Source organism: Perca flavescens, chromosome 11 (assembly GCF_004354835.1).
Source record: "Perca flavescens isolate YP-PL-M2 chromosome 11, PFLA_1.0, whole genome shotgun sequence".
NCBI classification, from domain to species: domain Eukaryota; kingdom Metazoa; phylum Chordata; class Actinopteri; order Perciformes; family Percidae; genus Perca; species Perca flavescens.
This window is the reverse complement of record NC_041341.1, coordinates 5,468,549-5,493,548: the sequence shown is the minus strand read 5'-3', so window position 1 is coordinate 5,493,548 and position 25,000 is coordinate 5,468,549. Positions and strand designations below refer to the sequence as shown.

The 25,000-nt window shown below is 43.1% G+C and overlaps 1 protein-coding gene across 1 annotated transcript in view; it reads left to right on the top strand.

Moving 5' to 3' along the window:
• Positions 1-3,409: 3,409 nt before the first annotated feature.
• The window catches only part of LOC114564304 (leucine-rich repeat and calponin homology domain-containing protein 1), a 107,839-nt gene continuing 86,248 nt past the window's right edge, over positions 3,410-25,000 (top strand). The window contains exon 1 of the mRNA XM_028591562.1: positions 3,410-3,801. Coding sequence (XP_028447363.1) covers positions 3,579-3,801 — 223 coding nt within the window. The 5' untranslated portion in view covers positions 3,410-3,578. The remainder of the gene's footprint in view (positions 3,802-25,000) is intronic.

Here is a 25,000-nt window from a genome sequence, read left to right as displayed (position 1 = left end):
GATGTCGCTGTTCCGCCGCAGTGAGGGCGCTGCGCTAAGTCCAAGAAATGCAGAGTGAAACCGGAAACGTAGACAGCCTGACTTCAAAATAAAACATGTAAGGAAGTCATGTTAATGGAATGAAAGGAACATCAAAAACAGCCATCCTTTAACGCGTTGAAAAAAGTCCCAAATGAATATTTTTTTTATTTCTTTAACTTCTATTTATTTTTGCGAGTTTATGTCTGACATTTGACTGTAATAAGACTCAAATATGAAAAAGATGTGTCATTCTGTACATCCACACACACACATCCGCAGCATTTTTCTGATAAATGTCAGGATTATTAAGCTGAATTTACAGCTATTGTTGTTAGTCACAGACAGTTTTCTATCATCATGGTGCCAGCGAGGGTTACAAGAGTATTACATACCTGTTTGTCATATATTTGTTTAGTTTCTTGAACAGTAAATCCATTACAACATCGGCGGATGATACACGCAATGTTCATAACTTGCATTACACGGCATGACAGCTTTGTTATTGTGCAGATATGAGAGATAACCTGTAATTGTATTACTTGAAAACAAGTCCACGTGGCTATAGTCTTTCTAGCTATTTCAGAGATTTTTCTTTGTCATGTGAGAGGTGAAAGTCTGCATGTAAATATACTCATAAATATACAAGTCTGTACACGTCTTTATTGTAATTACTAAATAAGCTAAATGTCAAAACAAAGCATGTTTCTTAATGATAATGTTCATCACATAGAGTTCAGTTTGTGTTGGTAAAGATTAAACAACTTAGTTGGCCTACCCTGGAAGGGGTCAGCCCTATGTTCCCACAACCCTATGATCCCACAGCCCTATGTTCCCACAGCCCTATGTTCCTACAGCCCTATGTTCCTACAGCCCTATGTTCCCACAGCCCTATGTTCCCACAGCCCTATGTTCCCACAGCCCTATGTTCCCACAGCCCTATGATCCCACAGCCCTATGTTCCCACAGCTCTATGTTCCCACAGCCCTATGTTCCCACAGCCCTATGTTCCCACAGCCCTATGATCCCACAGCCCTATGTTCCCACAGCCCTATGGTCCCACATCCCTATGTTCCCACAGCTCTATGTTCCCACAGCCCTATGTTCCTACAGCCCTATGTTCCCACAGCCCTATGTTCCCACAGCCCTATGGTCCCACAGTCCTATGTTCCCACAGTCCTATGTTCCCACAGCCCTATGTTCCCACAGCTCTATGTTCCCACAGCCCTATGTTCCTACAGCCCTATGTTCCCACAGCCCTATGTTCCCACAGCCCTATGGTCCCACAGTCCTATGTTCCCACAGTCCTATGTTCCCACAGCTATGTTCCCACAGTCCTATGTTCCCACAGCCCTATGTTCCCACAGCCCTATGTTCCCACAGCCCTATTTTCCCACAGCCCTATGGTCCCACAGTCCTATGTTCCCACAGTCCTATGTTCCCACAGCTATGTTCCCACAGTCCTATGTTCCCACAGCCCTATGTTTCCACAGCCCTATGTTCCCACAGCCCTATGATCCCACAGCCCTATGTTCCCACAGCCCTATGGTCCTACAGCCCTATGTTCCCACAGCCCTATGTTCCCACAGCCCTATGATCCCACAGCCCTATGTTCCCACAGCCCTATGTTCCCACAGCCCTATGTTCCCACAGCCCTATGTGCCCTATGTTCCTACAGCCCTATGTTCCCACAGCCCTATGTTCCCACAGCCCTATGGTCCCACAGCCCTATGTTCCCACAGCTCTATGTTCCCACAGCACTATGTTCCTACAGCCCTATGTTCCCACAGCCCTATGTTCCTACAGCCCTATGTTCCCACAGCCCTATGTTCCCACAGCCCTATGGTCCCACAGTCCTATGTTCCCACAGTCCTATGTTCCCACAGCTATGGTCCAACAGCCCTATGTTCCCACAGTCCTATGTTCCCACAGCCCTATGTTCCCACAGCCCTATGTTCCCACAGACCTATGGTCCTACAGCCCTATGGTCCCACAGCCCTATGTTCCCACAGCCCTATGATCCCACAGCCCTATGTTCCCACAGCCCTATGTTCCCACAGCCCTATGTTCCCACAGCCCTATGTTCCCACAGCTCTATGTTCCCACAGCCCTATGTTCCTACAGCCCTATGTTCCCACAGCCCTATGTTCCCACAGCCCTATGGTCCCACAGTCCTATGTTCCCACAGTCCTATGTTCCCACAGCTATGTTCCCACAGTCCTATGTTCCCACAGCCCTATGTTCCCACAGCCCTATGTTCCCACAGCCCTATGGTCCCACAGTCCTATGTTCCCACAGTCCTATGTTCCCACAGCTATGTTCCCACAGTCCTATGTTCCCACAGCCCTATGTTTCCACAGCCCTATGTTCCCACAGCCCTATGATCCCACAGCCCTATGTTCCCACAGCCCTATGGTCCTACAGCCCTATGTTCCCACAGCCCTATGTTCCCACAGCCCTATGATCCCACAGCCCTATGTTCCCACAGCCCTATGTTCCCACAGCCCTATGTTCCCACAGCCCTATGTGCCCTATGTTCCTACAGCCCTATGTTCCCACAGCCCTATGTTCCCACAGCCCTATGGTCCCACAGCCCTATGTTCCCACAGCTCTATGTTCCCACAGCACTATGTTCCTACAGCCCTATGTTCCCACAGCCCTATGTTCCTACAGCCCTATGTTCCCACAGCCCTATGTTCCCACAGCCCTATGGTCCCACAGTCCTATGTTCCCACAGTCCTATGTTCCCACAGCTATGGTCCAACAGCCCTATGTTCCCACAGTCCTATGTTCCCACAGCCCTATGTTCCCACAGACCTATGGTCCTACAGCCCTATGGTCCCACAGCCCTATGTTCCCACAGCCCTATGTTCCCACAGCCCTATGTTCCCACAGCCCTATGTTCCCACAGCCCTATGGTCCCACAGCCCTATGGTCCCACAGCCCTATGGTCCCACAGCCCTATGTTCCCACATTTCTAGGACATTTTCAAAATAAGGTCTTGTGTTCCTACATTTCCCTTCAATTTAAGCCCTATCCTCTCACCAGATTTTTTTATTGAAGCACTTTTAGGGTTAGGTAAGGTTGGGTGTAATTGGCTACCAAATTAGGAGAAAGGGGGATAACGTCTGATACAAATTCATGAAAAAGTAAATGTGGGAACATAGGGCCTAATTTTGGTAAAAAAAAATCTCAGAAATGTGGGAACTGTGGGAACATAGGGTCTAATTCTGAAAAGAAATCTCAGAAATGTGGGAACATAGGCACGCTCCCCACTGGAAGAGGTTTTATTTTGAAAGTTACGAACGGATATCGCACCGCTGTGTGATCCGTGACGCTTCACGTACCGCGCAGGCAGGGAGGCGGACGCGGCGGCGACAAACGAGGAGGAAACTGAACTCGCGGCACGGCACGGCACGCTACAGCAGGCCTGAAGAAGTCGGTGTCCCGCTGTTTGCCTGAACGTTAGCTAGCTCTGCACGCTCTCTCTCTCTCTCTTTTTCGGATATAACCGACACACACACACACACACACGGAGAACAGCGGAGAGGGGGAACATTATGGCGACGTTGGGACCGGAGTCGGTTCGCCCTGCTCTTTCCCAGCTCAGTTCCTCCCAGTCGCAGACTCAAATCGGCGGCGCTAACCTGCCTCCCAACCGGGGGTTGGAGCGGGCGCTGGAGGAGGCGGCTGCCAGCGGCGCACTCAACCTCAGCTCCCGCAAACTGAAGGAGTTTCCCCGGACAGCCGCCAACCACGACCTGGCGGACACGGTGGAAGCAGGTACGCAGCTCTCTGGCATCTTTCCCTGGGTTGAAAAACACATAACACACAGGTGCTGGCCGGTAACGACTCTCAGTAACGTGTTACAGCAGCGTTGTTTTCGTCCCTGACCGTTGGACCTTAGAAATAAAATGGCATAGCTAGTATATATAGGCTACCTTTTCAATGGGATTCCATTGCTAGGCAACAGCATGGCCCCCTTGTTAGCTTCCTGTCAGATGATGTCATTTAGAATGTTTACGTTCACAGCTGTGAGCTGGCGTTTCGGTTAATCGTTTAAAATCAATCAATCAATCACAGGAGCGTGTTCACTCATTGAGGCCACAGTGGGAATCGAACCCGTGACCCTGGCGGTGTTGACAGGGTCGTAGGCTGGAGTTGGCCTAGAATGTTGAATGAGATAAAATGCATCCCCAACTTTTGCTCAACCTGGATGTGGCTCCTTCATTTGAGTATTATTGGCATTTAAAAAATATATTAGAAACAATATGGCTTAAAATTGTTCACAGTATTATAAAATCAGTCCTTCCAGAAAAATAAAAAGAGTTTTTTTTGGGATTGTTGCGGGGCAAAAATCCTTTATTACGCGGTATGTTTTCTTTAAAAAATGCGATGGACTATGCGGGATATTTATGCAATTTTATGCGATGAAATTGCGGGAACTTTCAAAAATTGCTGGAACTTGCAAAAACACTGATGCAACCAAAATGCGGGGATTATGAAATCATTATCAAATAATTATGTCGCGGAAATCGGCAATTTATGCGCCGAAAGTGCGGCTTATTTGAAAAAAATGCGCCTATGTGCTGTTTAGTGTCCCAAATTATTTTTTGAAATACTGAGTGTCCCAAATGATAAGGGTCTGATTTGAGACAGGTTAGGGTAACACAGGCGGTTTAGCAGGTTAATAATTAGTTAAGGACATTGTATGTGGAATTTGGGACACTAAACTGCACGTATATCCTATTTGTTTTTTTTATATTCATATTCTTAATTAATACTAGAGAGCTTCACAGCATTACGAAAGAAATTCGTGGCGGAGAGGCTTTCACTTTCATGTATTTTAGATTTGTGTATATGAAATGTTGCAAGAATTATGGTGTTGTTGATAAGAAAGTCATCCTTGGAATATTCTTGGCGGATCTGAGCGTTGAGTGGAATTCCCCACCACTTCCTATTTAATCCAGTTAGAGTTGTAAACAGGCGCGGAGACCACAGACACACTCGGTGTGTGCTGCTTTATTTCCAACACTGAGCCATTTTGACTGGCAACAAGCATGATCTTGAATATCTAGAGTTTAGAAGAATTGAATATATGTTTTTTTTTTTTTTTTTTTTAAGTTCAACTGGGAAAGTACGAAGGGAAATGTCACAGTTCAAGGTGTTTTCACTGTTGTTTACCGGTTCGACTGCTTTTCTAACTTCAATAAATGCAACCGCTCTCCGAAAGTCAAAGAGGAATCTTGCTAAACAATCGTGATTCCAGTATAGACTAAAATAAATGGGATTATGATAACATTATAATTATATTATTATTATTATGATCAAGCAGACAAGGCTGGATCAGGTTTGACTTGGCTTTGGATTCAACCTGCTGACGCTGAACACTTTTGTCCAGAATAAACACACACACACACACACACACACACACACACACACACACACACACACACACACACACACACACACACACGTGCTCTTTTTGTTGAGTTTCTGTTTCATCCCGCATCGTACCTCAGTGTTGCCTTGCTCAATGGCGTGCATGATGTGAAAGTATCTGGTCAATCGTAACGCCCAACACACTGGAGTCTTTTTATTTTTCAAGATAATTTTTGGGGCTTTTCCGCCTTTATTTGATATATTTGATACTATATTGATAGGACAGCTTGGTGAGAGAGGGGAGAAAGCAGCGATAGAACGATTCTATCGGCCAGCCGATATATCGGGCCGATATTTGCGATTTTTTTACGTGTGGCTGGTGCGTTCGGCGCTAGTTTTTTCCCGGTATTATTTACAGATAGGCGTCCATGCAGGCAGCTCTGTGTTGCTGGAGACGCTGCACCCCCAGTTTCTCCGCAAAGAGTCACGCAAAAGCACCACTTTAATTCTTTTGTTTCACAGAGATGTGCTCGTACGTTTCTTGGAAATAAGTCATAGAGCATGAAAACAGCATCAAACATGACTAATGGACTAAAGAGATCTAAGTTGACTAAGACCAAAACCACCGATTAGTCGACTAATCGACTAAGAGGGAGCAGCACTAGAGACATCTAACTCTAATTATGAGATCGCGGAGCTTCTTGTGGAGCTGATCGCAAATATCTACCTACTGTTTCCTCTCCGAAATACTTTCCTTCTTCCGCACACGTTGGCAGGTGCATATATTTCCATGTCCAGCCAGTCCCAGGGGTGCATCTTCACCAGCTCGGGGCTGAATGAGCAGCAGGAGCTTTCACACGAGCTCGTCTGCAGCAGTGCATGACGTCATCGGTGTAGCCGCTTTCTGAATTAAAAAGATGCAGCGATGCAGAATTGGGCAGCGATGCAGAATTGGGCAGCCCCGCGGGCGGTTAGGTTTTTAGATCTGACCTACAGACTCTCGCATGTTCACGTGTTCCAGTGTTATTATCCAGTGCCAAACTGGTCGCGCATTGCCGGCTCTATTCTCCACGGCGTTGCGGGGTAAGGTCTGGCTACACCACAGATGCATTCTGGGATAGGAGGGGGGAAAAAAACAGTCTGGGTTGTTTGCATTTCACAACCCAATGGTCCGTGTTTTCTCCGTGTTGATTTTCTAGTGGCGGCCCACCACGGCAAAATTTCTGCCACCACGGTATCAGAGATAGGGATGTACAAAAAATGTAGTCACGGTTGGCTTTTAAATGATCCTGCCGACATAATGCCACTCACACTGCAATTTAACAACAAGTAGAACCATTCAGAGGTTATTTGTTGTTAAACTGGACGGGTCCAATAACCTCTGAATAGTTCTACTAGTTGTTAAACTGGACGGGTCCAATAACCTCTGAATAGTTCTACTTGTTGTTAAACTGGACGGGTCCAATAACCTCTGAATAGTTCTACTTGTTGTTAAACTGGACGGGTCCAATAACCTCTGAATAGTTCTACTTGTTGTTAAACTGGACGGGTCCAATAACCTCTGAATAGTTCTACTTGTTGTTAAACTGGACGGGTCCAATAACCTCTGAATAGTTCTACTGGTTGTTAAACTGGACGGGTCCAATAACCTCTGAATAGTTCTACTTGTTGTTAAACTGGACGGGTCCAATAACCTCTGAATAGTTCTACTTGTTGTTAAACTGGACGGGCCCAATAACCTCTGAATAGTTCTACTGGTTGTTAAACTGGACGGGTCCAGTTTAACAACAAGTAGAACTATTCAGAGGTTATTTGTTGTTAAACTGGACGGGTCCAATAACCTCTGAATAGTTCTACTTGTTAAACTGGACGGGTCCAATAACCTCTGAATAGTTCTACTGGTTGTTAAACTGGACGGGTCCATTAACCTCTGAATAGTTGTACTTGTTGTTAAACTGGACGGGTCCAATAACCTCTGAATAGTTCTACTTGTTGTTAAACTGGACGGGTCCATTAACCTCTGAATAGTTCTACTTGTTGTTAAACTGGACGGGTCCAATAACCTCTGAATAGTTCTACTTGTTAAACTGGACGGGCCCAATAACCTCTGAATAGTTCTACTTGTTGTTAAACTGGACGGGTCCAATAACCTCTGAATAGTTCTACTTGTTGTTAAACTGCAGTGTGAGTGGCATTATGTCGGCAGGATCATTTAAAAGCCAACCGTGACTATGTTTTTTGGACAGCTCTATTTCTGATACCGTGGCGGCAGAAATTTTGCCGTGGCGGGCCGCCACTACAAAATCAACACGGAGGAAACACTGTGTTCTGTGCGTCTGTTTGGTCCGGACTCGTACCAAACAGACGCACGTATCAAACCGCTGGTTAGAGCGAACGTGTCGTTACGTAACGACGACATCATCTTTGTTCATCGGGACATTAACGTGCCGGTCCGATGGAAGCCAAACCGTGCGTGTTAGGAGGAGGATGCTGCCTCTGGTCACACGAGAGCTGTGATCAACCCCCGTGAAATGAAATTAGATGAGAAAGAACAGACTGACTCACGCTGACTCATAGTGGATGAACACACACACACACACACACACACACACACACACACACACACACACACACACACACACACACACACACACACACACACACACACAAAGACCTAGTTTTACAAAAAGTAAAACACTGCGTTGTATTTCTGTGTGTTTGCATTTTCAAAGTACGTGTGCATGCATTTGGTGCGTCTGACAAACTGATCCTGTGTGTGTGTGTGTGTGTCTGTGTGTCTGTGTGTGTCTGTGTGTGTGTGTCTGTGTGTGTGTGTCTGTGTGTGTGTGTGTGTGTTCCACACACTGCACAGTGAATATCACAGAAGTAAAGTCAACATTTCCCAGAGTCTACATGCAGCCGCAGCAACATATAACCGACAGTAAAGTTGTTCTTATCTCATGTATTACTTTATTACATTGGCATGTTTAATAAAGTCGATACTTTAAAGTACAAGCGGTGGTGGATTCAGAGAGTGCAACTGTGTGTGTGTGTGTGTGTGTGTGTGTGTGTGTGTGTGTGTGTGTATTTTTCACACTGTGGGTTCAGCCAAGTTTCATATCAGCAGACACACCAGCCCCGACTTGTAATAATGAAACACAAACTGGAGCTGGCTTCCTTAAAACGTCTCCCCACCACCACCACCAGCAGCAGCAGCAGCAGCAGTGTCCTGTGATTAAAGGTCTGGAAGAACGAACTGCGTTCACATAGAGGAGGGAGTCGCGCTATCCTTTTTACACGCGTGGGTAACCTGGAGGATGTTCACGGGGTTGCACTGTGGCTGTTTGTGTGCAAAGTGCGATTTTTAAAATATTCGTCTGACCCCAGAAGAGGGAAGTTCAAACATCCCTCAGCCCAGCTTTTTTCTCTTTTTCTCACCTCTGCACAGCCGGCCAATCACACGGTTGAAGACACGTGGGTGTGAATGTGGTTGTTGTCGTTTTTTCGAAAAAGTGGAACAAAAATTGTCAGACGCAGACTCCCTTATCTCCTTTATCATCAGAAAGCTGCTGGGGGAGGAAGGGGGGATGGGGGACGGGGATTTCAGATGCTGTTCCAACTATACGAACGAGTATGTGGCACTTTGACAACTAGTCCGGTCTCAACACGCACAATCACAATGTCTGTACTGTGTTTTTTTAGTGAAAAAATATCTACCCCTAAGCCTTTATAAAGGGAGCTCCAAAGTGAAAATGTATCTAACCCCTAAGCATTTATAAAGGGAGCTCCAAAGTGAAAATGTATCTAACCCCTACACATTTATAAAGGGAGCTCCAAAGTGAAAATCTATCTAACCCCTAAGCATTTATAAAGGGAGCTCCAAAGTGAAAATGTATCTAACCCCTAAGCATTTATAAAGGGAGCTCCAAAGTGAAAATGTATCTAACCCCTACACATTTATAAAGGGAGCTCCAAAGTGAAAATGTAGTAAGTGTAACCAAAGATCATCTAATTATGATCTGTGACCTGTCATAAAAGCTGACTGAAGGCAGGGTCATCCTGAGCAGGAATCCTTCAAAAATCGTATATAACCCTATTGAGCATTTTTTTTAAAAAAATATGAATTAGGATTAGGAAATTAGGAGTGTGAGTTTGCGTTTCCGAGCCCCAAAAACGTTAACATTTGGAAACACTGCCGCCCCCATTTTGGTTTAAAAACTCTGTTGGTGGCCAAACTTTAGTTAACGCGAGGACTTACTGCGACAGCTCTGTTGCGCACACCCAGGTATGAATGAGGTTTATTGACCACGAATTCCAAAAAGAAGTGTAAAACCGGTAATAAGTTGGTGTTAGTGGTGTTTATACGTCGCAGTGAAAAAAAGGGGCAAAAAAGTGCCAAAAACATAGAAAAGAAACCCAGACAAAAACGTCAAAAAAAGGTATTTTATTTTTGAATAATGTTCAGAGTTATAGGAGAATAATAAAAGGTGTTGGATACGGGAGGAAAATGTAGGGTACATAGTATGTGCACTCAAATTAGCAGTGCATTGTGGGTATTTGATAGCGGACTATACAGTGAATGAAATGCCGCGGGGAATTCGAAGACCACTACAAAATGGTGAACACACTATGTAGGGAAGAAAAGTAGGGAACGGGTTGAAACACAGCGCTTGAGTTTATTTCTACCAGATGGGGGGTCTGCTGGGTGGGGGGGGGGGGGGGGGGGTCTGCTGGGTGGGGGGGGGGGGGGTCTGCTGGGAGCACTGGAGACTTTTTAAAGAGTCCAGGAACAGGACGGTGATTTCCAAACCAAACCAACCGGTCAGTCTGCGCTCTCTCGGGCTCATGTGATGTTATCAACCGCCACGGCCAAAACGTGTGTGTGTGTGTGTGTGTGTGTGTGTGTGTGTGTGTGATGGCGGCAGAGTTGAGATCTGTGTCAAAGGGAGGTCCCGGGACATGTCTGCATGTATTGAGAAAAGCTAGAAAAACATCGGGGAAGAAATTGCGGGGGGAAAAGATGACAAAAATATCAAAAGGCTAAATGTTGGAAAAAGCTTCAAATAGTTGGGGGACCCTCAAAAAAGGCAACAAAAATAAATTAAAAAAAGGTAAAAATAAAAATCTAAAAAGCAAACCCCCTGTCGAAAAGCCCATTTAGAAAAACATTTATATATTTGGTCCCAGGCCCAGACTGTCACGTAAAACCGACACATGAGAAGTAGGGCTGGCCTAAAAACAAAATCCCAGATTTAAAAAAAATAAATCCGATTTAAGATTTAAATCCATTTTTTTCTCCCTCTACTTAAAATCAATCTGCAGATGACAAATAAATTGTTCAAAACAAGTTTTATTTTGTTTTGACTCATACACACACACACACACACACACACACACACACACACACACACACACACACGTGTTAAGAAATCTCTAAGAGACGTCTTCTTTGATTTCTGGAGGAAGGAGGAGAGGCTGGGGTCGAATTGAAAGTTAAACAAAAGGTTTAATGAAACAACATGAAAACGACAGTCAAAACACAATAAAACATAAAACACTGAAACCAGCGGATCTCCAACTGCTTCCCTTGCGGGGTCACAGGCCGAAGTCCTGAGACACTCTCCGGATCACACATTTATTCCCTCCACCTGGGTGGTTCTTCAAATTTAAATCTTCCCCTATTGGTCAGATGTCCCTCAAAAGAAAAGGTGTATGTTCCCAATCAGTGTCGTGAGGCTACACCCGGTCACAGGATCTTACCGAGACGGTGTCAAATGTTTCCAAACTACAGCAATACTCGTTCTTTGTCTCAACAGGGGATGGCTCTCAAAGTTGTTTAAACAATAAGTCTTTCTAGATTAGGTCTAGCAATGACCTAATCAATTCTTTAGAAGCTTGAGAAGGTGTGAGCCAGACAAATGCTGATTAGGCTTAATCAGTATTGAAACATTCCTTCACTCAGTCACACAACAGTTTACATTTTTTTTGTTTTTTTTTTATACTTTATTTTTTCCAGGTTTTTATACAACGCACGGGTAGCAGCAAAACAGAAAATGCCAGTTAAGTATGGTTACAATATGATGAGACAATATAAATCCAATGTTAGCCACGTAGTGCCTTTTTATTGGAGTAAAAGAAACGACAAAAAAAGGGAAAAGCGGGAAATAAAAACAGAAAAGGCACACATATGCATGCACATGAACACAGGCGGGCACATGTTCACTTACGCCTGTATGCCCAAAAAATCTGAACCTACTTCTATTTGCATACACGCACTTGCGCACATATACAAGAATGAAACATGAGAGAACTGTGGGGATGCGAGTAGATCGCCATTGATTACAGCTATATGGTCAATGTTTTTCTTAGCCAAAAAAAAATACAAATAAATAATAAATAAAAAGCATCATAACCTAGGCGTTACATTTTTCCCAGAGGGCATCACCTTTCTCAACAGTTTACATTTTTTAAGTTACATTTTTTTACCTTTTTAAAGTACATTGTTTTCAAAACGTAAGCATAGCTTTAACTTTTTACTTCAACACATGGGGCATGTATGCCAAAAAAAAAAAAGTGATCTCTAAATTAGGCAATTATAGATATTGGAATAAACGCTACTACAGTTAGCCATCTCATTCCAATCATTTTTTTTTCTGTGAAGTGAAATAATCCCCCACGCAAAATTTTTCATAAGGCATAAAAAAAAAATTGTTTGGTTCCGGTTTGTTGTCTGTTGAGGTCATGGGTCGATAGGGAATTTATTTTATTTTTTTCCCCAGTGGCAGCAAGGGATAAGTAGGATTTTATATTTTTTTTGCCTTTACAGTATCGATGTATACTCAATATTATATATCATAACATAGCTTACCTGTTACTACATGTACAGTTGTCGCTTAATAAATTGAAAACATGTAATTCACGTGCATATTAAGTAGCCACGTGTATTTGTTTTGGTCTTATGATACAGCCACAGGTTTACCGCTCCAGCGGAGAGGATGGTTCGTTTAGACAGCAGCTACGTTTACAAGAGTTTGTCCAAAAAATCAAGATTCGTTGCAAACTAAGAAACAGACTACAAACTGACATCTTTCATTTTAGCTTGTTTGTAAAGTCGCTATTTGCAGAGTAGAGCTTTGTTTGCACAGCGCGGTGAACAAGAGTGGCCAGCGCATGAAGAGCAGACTGAGATATCGGTTTCTACATGTTTAAATTTGCCTGTAGAACAGGTAGGTGGGTTTTGATAAATATTGACTCTTTAATCATGGAGGGTTTATTGTATTCTTCTTACAGTTAACGAGCGTACCGTTAGTTCATCTGCGCCAGCGGAAGTAAATAATGTATAAGCTGTAGCTATCGCTTCCAGCCAGTTACATGTGCTGCGTGAAGTAACGCAGACACCTCGGCTCGTGTTGTGTGTGTGTGTGTGTGTGTGTGTGTGTGTGTGTGTGTGTGTGTGTGTGTGTGTGTGTGTGTGTGTGTGTGTGTGTGTGTGTGTGTGTGTGTGTGTGTGTGTGTGTGTGTGTGTGTGTGTGTGTGTGTGTGTCGCATCGCTGTTCAGAATCCCGTCTATCTTCCATAATGCAACGCTTGTATCCAAATGAATTGTGTTGTGAAGTTGTCATTAGCTTCACTGCTGTTAGCCACCTCCATTGAGCCACGGGGACGGGGGACGGGGGACGGGGAGCCCTTTCGGAGCTACGGGAGCCCAGAGGGGAGCGTCGGCGGATGTTAAGGAGAAAATCGATTTTTCATTCGAGTTAATCGATAAAATGGATTTATCGCCCAGCCCTAATGAGAAGCCAGAATTTGGGAATGCTTCAAAAATGACTTCATCAAAGGAGGAAACATGGTTGCACATTAATTGGAATCGACTGTTTTGTCGTTAGCTGCACTTTTACGTTCCTTTCTTCTTCTGCTGAGGTGGAAGATTGATGTAGAAAAGCCCTGACTGACTCTATTCTATACTACTACTACTACTACTACTACTACTAGTACTAGTACTACGACTGTATCCTATGTATGCTACGCTACAATGCTGTGTGTGTGTGTGTGTGTGTGTGTGTGTGTGTGTGTGTGTGTGTGTGTGTGTGTGTGTGTGTGTGTGTGTGTGTGTGTGTGTGTGTGTGTGTGTGTGTGTGTGTGTGTGTGTGTACACAAAAAGTGTGTGTGCTGAAAAGTACAGCAGTGTGATCCATTGCCCTGTGCGTGTGTGTGTGTGTGTGTGAACCACGCCAAGAGCGATTACATAAGATTACATAGATTACACGTTTGTGATTCACATTCGAACCATCTGCAGGATTTTCCTTTCTTCCTCCTCCTCCTCCTCCTCCTCCTCTCCTCACAGCAGTCAGAGAAATCCAGATAAAAATAGATCGGCTGTAAAATTCAGAGCCGATTCTTAAAACCGATTCATCCTCATTCCATATTCATGCTGCTTTCTCTCCTTCACAGGGTTAGGGCTATTGTTTGGATTTCTTTCCCCACGCCGGTGCTAAATCGATACTTTTCAAAACGGTGCTGGTAAACGTCAAAACACTACCACTAGATCGGGAAAAAGGGTATTTTACAGTAACTTTGAATGCACCACGAGGCTGGCGAGTTTCTAGTGAACACACCGTCGGTGTTTCTCCGACCGCTACAGTTGCAGACTGTTACTGTTAGTGGGTGGTGATGGAGCAGTGGATTTGACCCATGCCTTTGGTGCAGGAGACCAGGGTTCGAATCCCAATGAGATCCATCAACCAATGTGTCCCTGAGCAAGACACCTCACCCCTAGGTGTGCAACCTCTAACATGTACAGTACAGGCCAAAAGTTTGGACACACCTTCTCATTCAATGCGTTTCCTTTTTATTTTCATGACTATTTACATTGTAGATTCTCACTGAAGGCATCAAAACTATGAATGAACACATATGGAATTATGTACTTAACAAAAAAGTGTGAAATAACTGAAAACATGTCTTATATTTTAGATTCTTCAAAGTAGCCACCCTTTGCTTTTTTATTAATAAGGGAAATAATTCCACTAATGAACCCTGACAAAGCCCACCTGTGAAGGTAAAACCATTTCAGGTGACTACCTCATGAAGCTCATTGAGAGAACACCAAGGGTTTGCAGAGTTATCAAAAAAAGCAAAGGGTGGCTACTTTGAAGAATCTAAAATATAAGACATGTTTTCAGTTATTTCACACTTTTTTGTTAAGTACATAATTCCATATGTGTTCATTCATAGTTTTGATGCCTTCAGTGAGAATCTACAATGTAAATAGTCATGAAAATAAAAAGGAAACGCATTGAATGAGAAGGTGTGTCCAAACTTTTGGCCTGTACTGTATAGCAATTGTAAGTCGCTAAATGACTGATAGTAATGTCATGTTACGTCCTGTTGGAATCCTCTACGCCAGCCAACGTCAACTGGCGGCCCGCGGGCCACATCCGGCCCGCCAGAGCTTTTAGTCCGGCCCGCAGAATAATCATGAATTCACAAAATGTAAAGAGGAAAAAATGTGTTCGGTTGTTTATCATTTCAAGCATTTAGAGCAAAAACCCAGCCCTCCTCTCTCTACAGCGATGCCCGAGCTCCACGCACACAGCTGAGCCGAGATGTGTGTGTGTGTGTGTGTGTGTGTGTGTGTTAAAGGTTAAAACACGCAGCACCTGACTGGGAACGATACAGAGTTACCAACGGCGGCTGGGGCAGATGAACTCACGCTGGTCTCTTTTCTGTAAATAGGCTCCAATTAAACCTTCGTGAGTAGAAAGTCAATACTTATCAATGCATCACCTGTGTAGACTAGGGGTGGGAATCACCAGAGGCCTCACGATACGATATCATCACGATACTTATGTCATAATACAATATTATTGCGATTTCAAACATATTGCAATTCATTACCTTTTTTTCCAACTTCAAATTTTTCCCAATTTTAAATGATGTCCCCAAAAGGAAACTTTGTCAACATCAGTTTTATCTAAAGAGATACATTTCTCTGTTTGTTCATTTCACTTCAATTATTTTGCTGCAAAATCAGATTGTCAAGCAGACAAACTGACCAACACGTATATCATAAAAGATCCATACTTGGCGTCTGTGTATCGGTACAGTATTGCCAAGGAAAATATTGCGATACTATGCTGTACCGATTTTTTTTTCCCACCACCCCTAGTGTAGACCGGCATAAACATGTAGAAAGCGATATTTCAGTCTGCTCAGTCCACCGCGCTGTTTCACGCAAACACAGCTCTACTCTGCAAATAGCGAATTTTTACAAACAAGCTAAAACAAAAGCTGTCGGCTTGTAGTCTAACTGTTTATCTTAGTTTGCCGGGAATCTGGACATTTTGACAAATTCTTGTAAACCTCACTGCTGGCTGAACAAACCAAACTCTCCGCTAGAGCGGTAGATCTATGGAGGTATTATAAGACCAAAACCGATGCATGTGGCTACTTAATATGCACGTGAATGACACAATCGTTATGTTCGAGCTCTTCATTCTTGATGATGATGATGATGATGGTTGTATTATTTTGCAACAACATCGTTTCATTGCAAATGAGGCCTACATGACATAGGTGCATAGCCTGTTTATCAGTCATTCATCATTAAAGCTGGGCTTTTGGCTTCTCCACGTCAACTTTTCCCTTCAGCGTCTTTGACAGTGACATGTTTACCTGACAACAGCCTTTCTTTCTGCAAGCATTTTCCACCAATCAGGACGCTGCATACTACAATAATGTTTCCATAATCACAGACTTTAACCTTCACTCCTCGGTAAACTGCCTCCTAGTCTGAGATCTTTTTCTACTTAAAGAGCCAGTTATCATTATGGAGTTTCCATTTTTTTTAGGAGTTTGCTCACACTAATACATGTAAGAAAGTGAAAATCATTCGAACAATAGGCGTATTAGGTATAAATACATTTTATTTTCTTTATTTGAAAGTCCGGCCCCCAAAAGTGTCTGCTTAGAAAAATTCTGGCCCTTGAAAAAATGTAGTCGACGATCCCCGCTCCACGCTGGCATACAGTCACACTCTACACCGTTTAGCTGTCAGCATTTTAACCGTGTTTACTCCAGCTACTAGCCAACGCTAGGCTAACGTTTTCTGCCGCCAGGTGCAGTGGTAACTAGGACAATTAATCGCAATTTTCTCAAAATCGCAATATGGACTAGTGCAATATTTGTGAAAGGCAAAATATGTGTCAAATCATTCTGGGTTAAGTGGTGTGGTGCTGCAGAGACGTCCCGGTCCTACAAATCGTGTCCCACGGACTACAGAAACCCCTCTGTGTGGGGCGACCTGGAGCTCACCCAGTGACGGCGTGCGCCCCATGCAGGCCGAGTCCTTTGCAGCGGCCCTGGTTTGAATCCGACCTGCGGCCCTTTTCTGCGTGGCATCCCTTTCGCTCTCGCCACACTTTCCTTTCCATCCACTGTCACTGTCGAATAAAGGGAAAAGTTATAAAAAATTGTAATAATAATAATCTATTTGGTACAGATCCTCGCAAATATCACACTATAATCCTTTTCATTTCAATATTTTTCACTGAAATCGGTCGTTTTGGTCTTAGTCCACTTAGATTTCTCTAGTCAATTAGTCATGTTTTATGCTTTTTTTGTGCAATTGAGTGAGAATTTCTTCAATCGAGCAATCAAATCGCAGTATCAGTCAAAATAATCGCAATTAGGTCCTTTCCTCACATCGTGCAGCCCTGCTGTTAACTAGTGTCCCACGCAGCGATGCTTCCGTTGCCTCTAATGCCCGTTTTCGGAGCACCAGAGAGCAGCGCTGGCATTCCAGTGGCACCAAAATGAGGCACCGAAAACTGCGTTGCTATTCTGTCTGGTAGATACCGGTCGTTTGGGGTTAGGGTCTCGGTACCCGACTCTAGTCCTTCACCGTTTTTTTTTGTCTTTATATTTAGGGATGCACCGATGCATCGGCTGGACATCGGAATCGGCCGATGTGCGCCCTATTTACTGCCATCGGCCCATCAGCAGAACATGGTGGCATGAGCCGATGGCAGCAGCCAACGATTTTCTATTTTGCGCTGCCTTAATGTTGTGTTACTCGGTGAGTTGGTAAGGTGGTCCAATATCTCTCGACACTGAGATTCATTTTTCTTTCTTGGCGCAAAAACATCGGCATCGGCGTGTCCGTGTCGGCTGAGAAGTTTGCATTCGGTGCATACTTTATATACGTGAGATTGTCTGAAAATTACATTTTTTACATGTCAATGACATGACATGTCTGAAAAGCCACTCAAGTGTTTCCCAAAAGTCCACTTCCCTTCAGTCCACGTAGGATGGGTGTGAATGGAGCATGCTTTTCATGTGATGTGTGAGGACGGATGCTTGATACAGTGCCCAGAGTTTACCTCCCTCGCTTAACACACACACACACACACACACACACACACACACACACACACACACACACACACACACACACACACAGGAAGCTACGGATTCTCAGGAATGTGGCGTAGTGTTGGGTTAGAGGAGGGTCTATCCGCTCAGTGTTCCTGCCACACCTGAACATAATGACAGCTGGGACAGAAAAACACACACACTACACAGACACACACACACACACACACACACACACACACACACACACACACACACACACACACTACACACTAAACTACTTTGATAATTGATTACTGCAGTTTCCTCCTGATGCGTCCGTCCAAAAAATGGCATTTTAGTGTCCGAATGTAAGAGGAAGCATGGACGAGCTCGAGGGTCAATGCCAGGACTCTCACAGTGACTGCAAGTTAGGGTTGGGCGGTAATACGGTAATACGGTAATACGGTTTACCGCGGGGTCTTAAAAATAACAACGGTATCAGTTTCAATACCGTCATAAAAAAAAAAATGCAATGCACTTATGGAGGAGACAAGGATTTAGGGCTGCTCTCTCTTAGTGGATTAGTCGACTAATCGGTGGTTTTGGTCTTAGTCAACGTAGATCTCTTTAGTCCATTAGTCATGTTTGATGCCTTTTTTTCATGCTGAATGACTTATTTCCAGGAAATGTACGAGCACATCTCTGGTAAATACGAGAATTAAAGCGGTGCTTTTAGCACGACTCTTTGTGGAGAAACTCAGATTTACAGATCTGTCGATTAAATCAACTACCGTATTTTCCGGACTATAAGTCGCACTTTTTTTCCTACTTTGGCTGGTCCTGCGACTTATAGTCAGGTGCGACTTATGTATCAAAATATATATAATTTAACATGTTTCTACATGTTAATTCATACTGAAAACATTACCGTCTACAGCTGCGAGAGGGCGCTCTAGGCTCGCGACAACTATATGCTCCTCCTAAAGACAACTGAGAAAGAAAAGAGATAACAAACTGCAGGGAGTAAAATATGCAGCCCCGAAAACGGTAATCGAGCAGCAGAAAGAGAGTTTGAAATGAGGGAGAAACTTATGAGGGAGACTGGCGAAAAGGTGACTCTTACTGCAGTGAAGAAAACAAAGAAAGCTAATCGGCTAATCGCGGGCTGAAAGCTAGGTGGCCAGAGGAGGAGGAAGGAGTCAGGAGGGGCTCGTTCACGGTGCAGCTTCGTCTCCACGCCTTTTAATACCTCCGTGCTCCACGCCCTGCTAGCTAGTTGTTCTGGGTGCTATTGTATAGTTCAATAACTGTTAATGTGTTACGGTAACATACCGGACACCTACCGTATTCAGCGTATTGTTCTGTGTGCTATTGTGTAGTTGAATAACTCTTGTATTTATATTCTAAAAAAGTGCGACTTATAGTCCGAAAAATACGGTAATCGATTAGTCGGTACGATTGTTAGTCGACTACGAATTTCTTCAATCGAGCACAGCCCTACAAGGATTAAATATAATTTATGTAGTTATGTGTGGTTGTCGTCAGGTGACAGTGTGGAGGAGAAAGTTGATTTTTTTTTTGTAAGTTGTTGTTATGTTATTATTGTTTCAGTATTAGTGTTTGGTGTTCAGTTTCTACTGCAGGTCTCTCTGGTAAACTTACCGGGCTAAGATGAGTTCTGTTATGGTGAATGAAAGGCTCGATCCCACCAAGTAGCTCGTCCAATCAGATCGAAGCATTGACGTCAATGCTGCTGTCTGTTCTGCCGTTGTTTTCTTCTTCTTCTAGTCCGAAGAAAGAACAAAAGTCGGTAGTCTTTCCTCATTTGCGCCACCGCTCTTCAGGAGAAGACTGCAGCTAGTATCGTAACCACCAGGATATAAATCGTATCGTAATATAATCGTACATATAATCCACGTTCAAGGGTTAGGGCTAGGTCGTTTATACATTTTATTTTCTTTTAATTGTTCGAAATAAAGATTCCTTCATTCATTTGAATGGTGAATGGAGACCGATGTCTCTCTGGACCGACCTTAGACTGAACCCGACCTTTGACCTTTGACGTAAACACCGTTGCATTTTATCAGCCCTGGACAGTAACTGTGCCGTACTTCAATACAACTGTAAGGTACTTTTAATTGAGCATTTTCATTTTCTCCTACTTGCCTATTGTACGTTTTACTTCTCTATTTTCATAGCTTTAGTTAATTTGCATATTCATATAAAAATTATACAAAATAATATGAATAATCTATGATGTATTAAGTGGACTGTTATTTTGTTGAAAGTAATTCAAAAGTAATGCAAAAGGGGCGCCTGGTTAGCTCACCTGGTAGAGCAAGCACCCGTATATAGAGGTTTACTCCTCGACGCAGCAGCCACTGGTTCGACTCTGATGTGTGGCGCTTTGCTGCATGTCATGCCCCCTCTCTAAGCTGTCCTATACAAATAAAGGCCTAAAATGCCCCATAAAATCTTAAAAAGTAATGCAAAAGTAGCGTAATAAGCGTTACAATTCAGAAACAGTAATATTGTAATATCACTAATTACTCTCAAATGACAGTAACTAGTAATCTATGATGTATTACATTTTGGAAGTAACTTTCCCCCGGGACACAGAGACAGGAAACTACTCCGAAGTCGGGGGGCCGTCTCGCTTCTAAACCGTCCCTGCTTCAAACTGGACAAAGCCCGAGCTAACCTGAAGACGGGTGGGGCTCTGATTCTCTGTAACGACACCCTTAGGTGGTGCCTCTCACTCAGCACAGAGACAGGAAGTGGCCGCTCCCCACCTCATTGTTTCCCGGAGGCAACAGCTTGGATCTTTTCCTGTGAGAGAGACCAGCAACCCCCACCTAGTCTACATGTACAGCCAGTGGTGTAGTCTAATGTATTGTAGTGGGTATACTGTTCTGTATATTAGCCAGAATCTGGGTGTCCTCCCCCAGGGTCATTTTGAGCGCCAAAGACTTAATTTCCTGCATTCAGATACACTTTTATGCACCGATTTGCGGTGGAAATACCATTATTTAGCCTATGTGAAGAAGAACAACACAGATGACAATTCAAAATATATCAAAAACATAATGGAAAGTATGTTGTTGCGCGTCATTGGGCATTTTTAGGTGGGTATATGGAAATCCTGGAGCTTTCTCAGTGGGTATATACTGCGTATACCTGCGTATCACGTTGACCAGTGGTTCTCAAACTGTTTTCAGTATTGTACCCCTTTTGAATTGTTTTAGTCTAGACGGATTTCAGAAAAAAGGCCTTCTATAAGAAGTGAGGATCATTTATGGGTACAAGTCGGGAACCGGCCTACTTTACATATTTCAAGGGTCCAAAAAAAATGGTACCCAAGCGAAATTTTGAGTTTTTGACCTTCCAATTTGCATATTAAAAGAGAGTTAAATCCCCCCTTTTACTTTCACGATTGGTTGCTGATAAAAAGGAAATGACCATATTTGGATCTGACAGCGTTGTAGAGGAGAGAGTCATATTTATGTTGGCCTTAAAAAATGACACAAATAATGCTTAATTTCACCTTAAAAGTTGGTATTTTGCATATATACATAAAAAAGGCAGTGAGCCTCCACTAAATCCTTGCTCTGAACCTTGACTATTGATCTAGAAACTTAATCTCCTCATCTTTGATTGCCTACTTACAAAAAAACTAGGGGAAAATGGTCCAACGACTGAGCAAGATAGGCTATTTCTTTAAGCCGAGTACCCCCTGACCAGCGCAAATCATTTTCGGGAGAAAAAAAAGTGTATATAAAGAGGAACAGTACAGCGCTGTCAGCGATAGATTGACTAAACAACAGCCTTGGACCTGGAAAAACATTTAAATGCTGATGAGAAAAAGAGACAAAAAACTGTAAAAAAGACAAAAAAAAAAAAAAAAAAAAAAAAAAAAACATGGTAGAAAGAAGGAAGGAAGGAAGGCAAGAATAGGTCAAAATAGTATCAAAAACTTCAAAAACAGAGACATGAGAAGAAAAAAGCAAGAAACTTGTAAAAAGTAGAACAGTATACGATTTTAGGTCCAAAGAAGGCGACACAAATGTCAAATTTTTGTCAAAAAATTTGACATAAAGAGGAACAATGTTCTGGACAACAGCCTTAAAACTATTGAACACTTTGTTAAATATCTCACATACCCCCCTACAGTCCTCCAGAGTACCCCTATGGGCACACATACCCCCATTTGAGAAACCCTGACGTAGACTACACCGCTGCATACATGATCGTCTGCATACAGTATGAGTGGCGATGAGTCCGTGTTACCTTATTTGACAGAAATCTACACGCGTAAGCCGGTTATTCCTGACAATTTGATAAACAAAAACGTTGATTATACAGTATATACGTATGAATATTCAAATTCTAATGATTTTACTTTATTTTTTGTTAATCCCCAGTGGGTGCACTCTGTTGTTATTACACACTACACACAGGCCTGACACACACACACACACACACACACACACACACATGCTCCGCTCCTATACATGCACAAATGGATAGATGTCGGAGTGGTGGGGGGGGCTGTGAGTGCTGGACAAGCGCCCTGACCGGTTAGTGGGAGGGCGCTTTGCTCAAGAGCGCCTTGGCAATGCCCTGGAGGTAGGGCTGGGCGATGTGGAAAAAAAATCAGATATGGCGATATTCTTGTCCTAATACCTCAATGTCGATATTGTAGCGACAACTGTTGCTTTAACAAAATATCTTCACAATAAAATTTTAGATAAATACAACAGTCTGGTTAGTTCAGAACAGTACATCACTCAACTGTAATGCAGCCTTTAAAAACAGGAAAATACACTTATGCCATTTACGATATTACGATTTCCAAAATCTAAGATGATATCTAGTCTCATATCAGGATATCAATATAATATCGATATATTCCCCAGCCCTTCCTGGAGGTGAACTGGCATCTCTCGGACTTGAACAAGCGACCATCCAGTTCCCAACCCAACTCCGTACGGAGTGAGCTACTGCCAACCCCAATCTAACTACCGTTTCAACTATCGTTAAAATCACTGAGAGAGTGGCCGGGTTGGCTCAGTGGGTAGAGCAGGCGCACATTTGCATAGAGGTTTATGCCTCGACGCAGAGGTCCAGGGTTGGAGTCCGACCTGTGACGATTTCCTGCATGTCTCCCCCCCTCTCTCTCTCACCCCTTTCTCACCTAAGCTGTCCTGTCCATTAAAGGCAGAAAAACTGAGACTTTTTGGTAAATTGCTATCAAACACAGTCGAAGAGGATTGGAATTAGGGCTGTGCTCGATTGAAGAAATTCCTAGTCGACTAACACTCATTCAGTTGTATCGACTAATAGGGGTGGGGGGAAAAAATCGATACAGCGTAGTATCGCAATATTTTCCGTGGCAATACTGTATCGCTACACAGATGCCAAGTATGGATCTTTTATTATACATGTGTTGGTCAGTCTGCTTGACAATCTGATTTTGCAGCAATAAAATTGAAGTGAGATGAACAAACAGAGAAATGTATCTCTTTAGATACAACAGATGTTGACAAAGAAAAATTAGAAGTTGGAAAAAAGGTAATAAATTGCAATATATCGCAGAATATTGCAATATCTTTAAAATCGCAATAATATTGTATCGTGACGTAAGTATCTTGATGATATCGTATCGTGAGGCCTCTGGTGACTCCCACCCCTATCGACCAATCGATTAGTTGATTTTAATCGACAGATCTGTAAATCTGAGTTTCTCCGCAAAGAGTCGTGCTAAAAGCACCACTTTAATTCTCGTGTTTACCAGAGATGTGCTCGTACGTTTCTTGGAAATAAGTCATTCAGCATGAAAAAAGAGCATCAAACATGACTAATGGACTAAAGAGATCTAAGTTGACTAAGACAGATTAGTCGACTGATCGACTAAGAGGGAGCAGCCCTAATTTGAATTGCATCTTGAATCTTAGATCTTATCTCTTTGGCACCGATGTTCCTTCCTTTGGTGCCGACTGAAACCTCTTTGGGGTGCGCCAGAGATTCCTCTGTGCAGGAAAACCCCACCTGACATCCGAGGGCGGTCGTGACATCACTGTGGGACACCCGATCGCCCCGCAGCAAGGGCTCTTCTCTTTTGTCACCGGACATCGGCGAGTGACTGTGACTGCGGGCTGTGCTCCACACAGAAGACAAACACTGAAACAGGATCATTTGTGCCGAGTAGGCAGAGGTTCTCAAACTTTTTCGGTCATTCCCCACTTTGGACAAGGTGGAATTTTCAAGCCCCCACCCGCCCCCATCGGCCCAACACAATGCTAATGAAATACGCAACAAGCTTAAACTGTTCCAATTTATTGAACAACTAGTATCAGTATAGTAACAAGTTGTATCTAAATACAAACTAACAATCTACATCCAATAACAGCGAGTTCAAAAATAAAGAAAATTAAAGTGCAGTTGTGTCAAAATTTGTGTCAAGTTCAAAAATAGAAAATAAATAAAAGGGCCACTTTTTTCTTAACACATCTGTTAAGAAAAGAAGAGAAATCCATTTGGCAAGACAGGTCTGTTTATCCCTGCATTAGTGGCTGCAATGAGCCTGTTTTGCATCGGACGATTTCTCAAACTGGGGTTGCAGGCTTGATACTGCCACTCTCAAGTCATGCTCAATGTTCAGCTGAAAAGCCCATCTCAAAGAGATATGATGTGGCATAATAATATAATATAATCCAATAATGCACTGCATAATGAGCACTTTTACTTTTGGTACTTTAAGTACAGTATATTTTACTTAAGGACAATGTTGAATGCAGGACTTGTAACTGACAAGTAATTTGTAACTCTACAACACTGTTTTTTTCTACTTTGACTGAAATACATGATGTGAGTAAGTCTTCCACCTCTGGAGATCACCAACAACACACTAGTGCAACAGTACAGCATTTACTCAGGGCTCTTAAGTTTTAAGGACAGGCTGTGACAACTTTTGTTGAGGAAGTAACCTCCTTAAATGCGCATATGACAATTATTCACCTCAGTGATAAATTCATTCATTTTAATGAATTAATACACCCCTGGACTGTAATATTTCAGATGTGTTTTGAGCAAGATTTCTGCTCATGTTCAAAACTTTGCGCACATTCAAAATATATCTGTGTTCTCCGAGATTTGGAGGAGTCGTGATATTTTGAGAAAAATAAAGTACCAAAAAAAAAAAAAAAACCTATAAAATAATCTACCTATATCATAGTCTGCTGTGCGT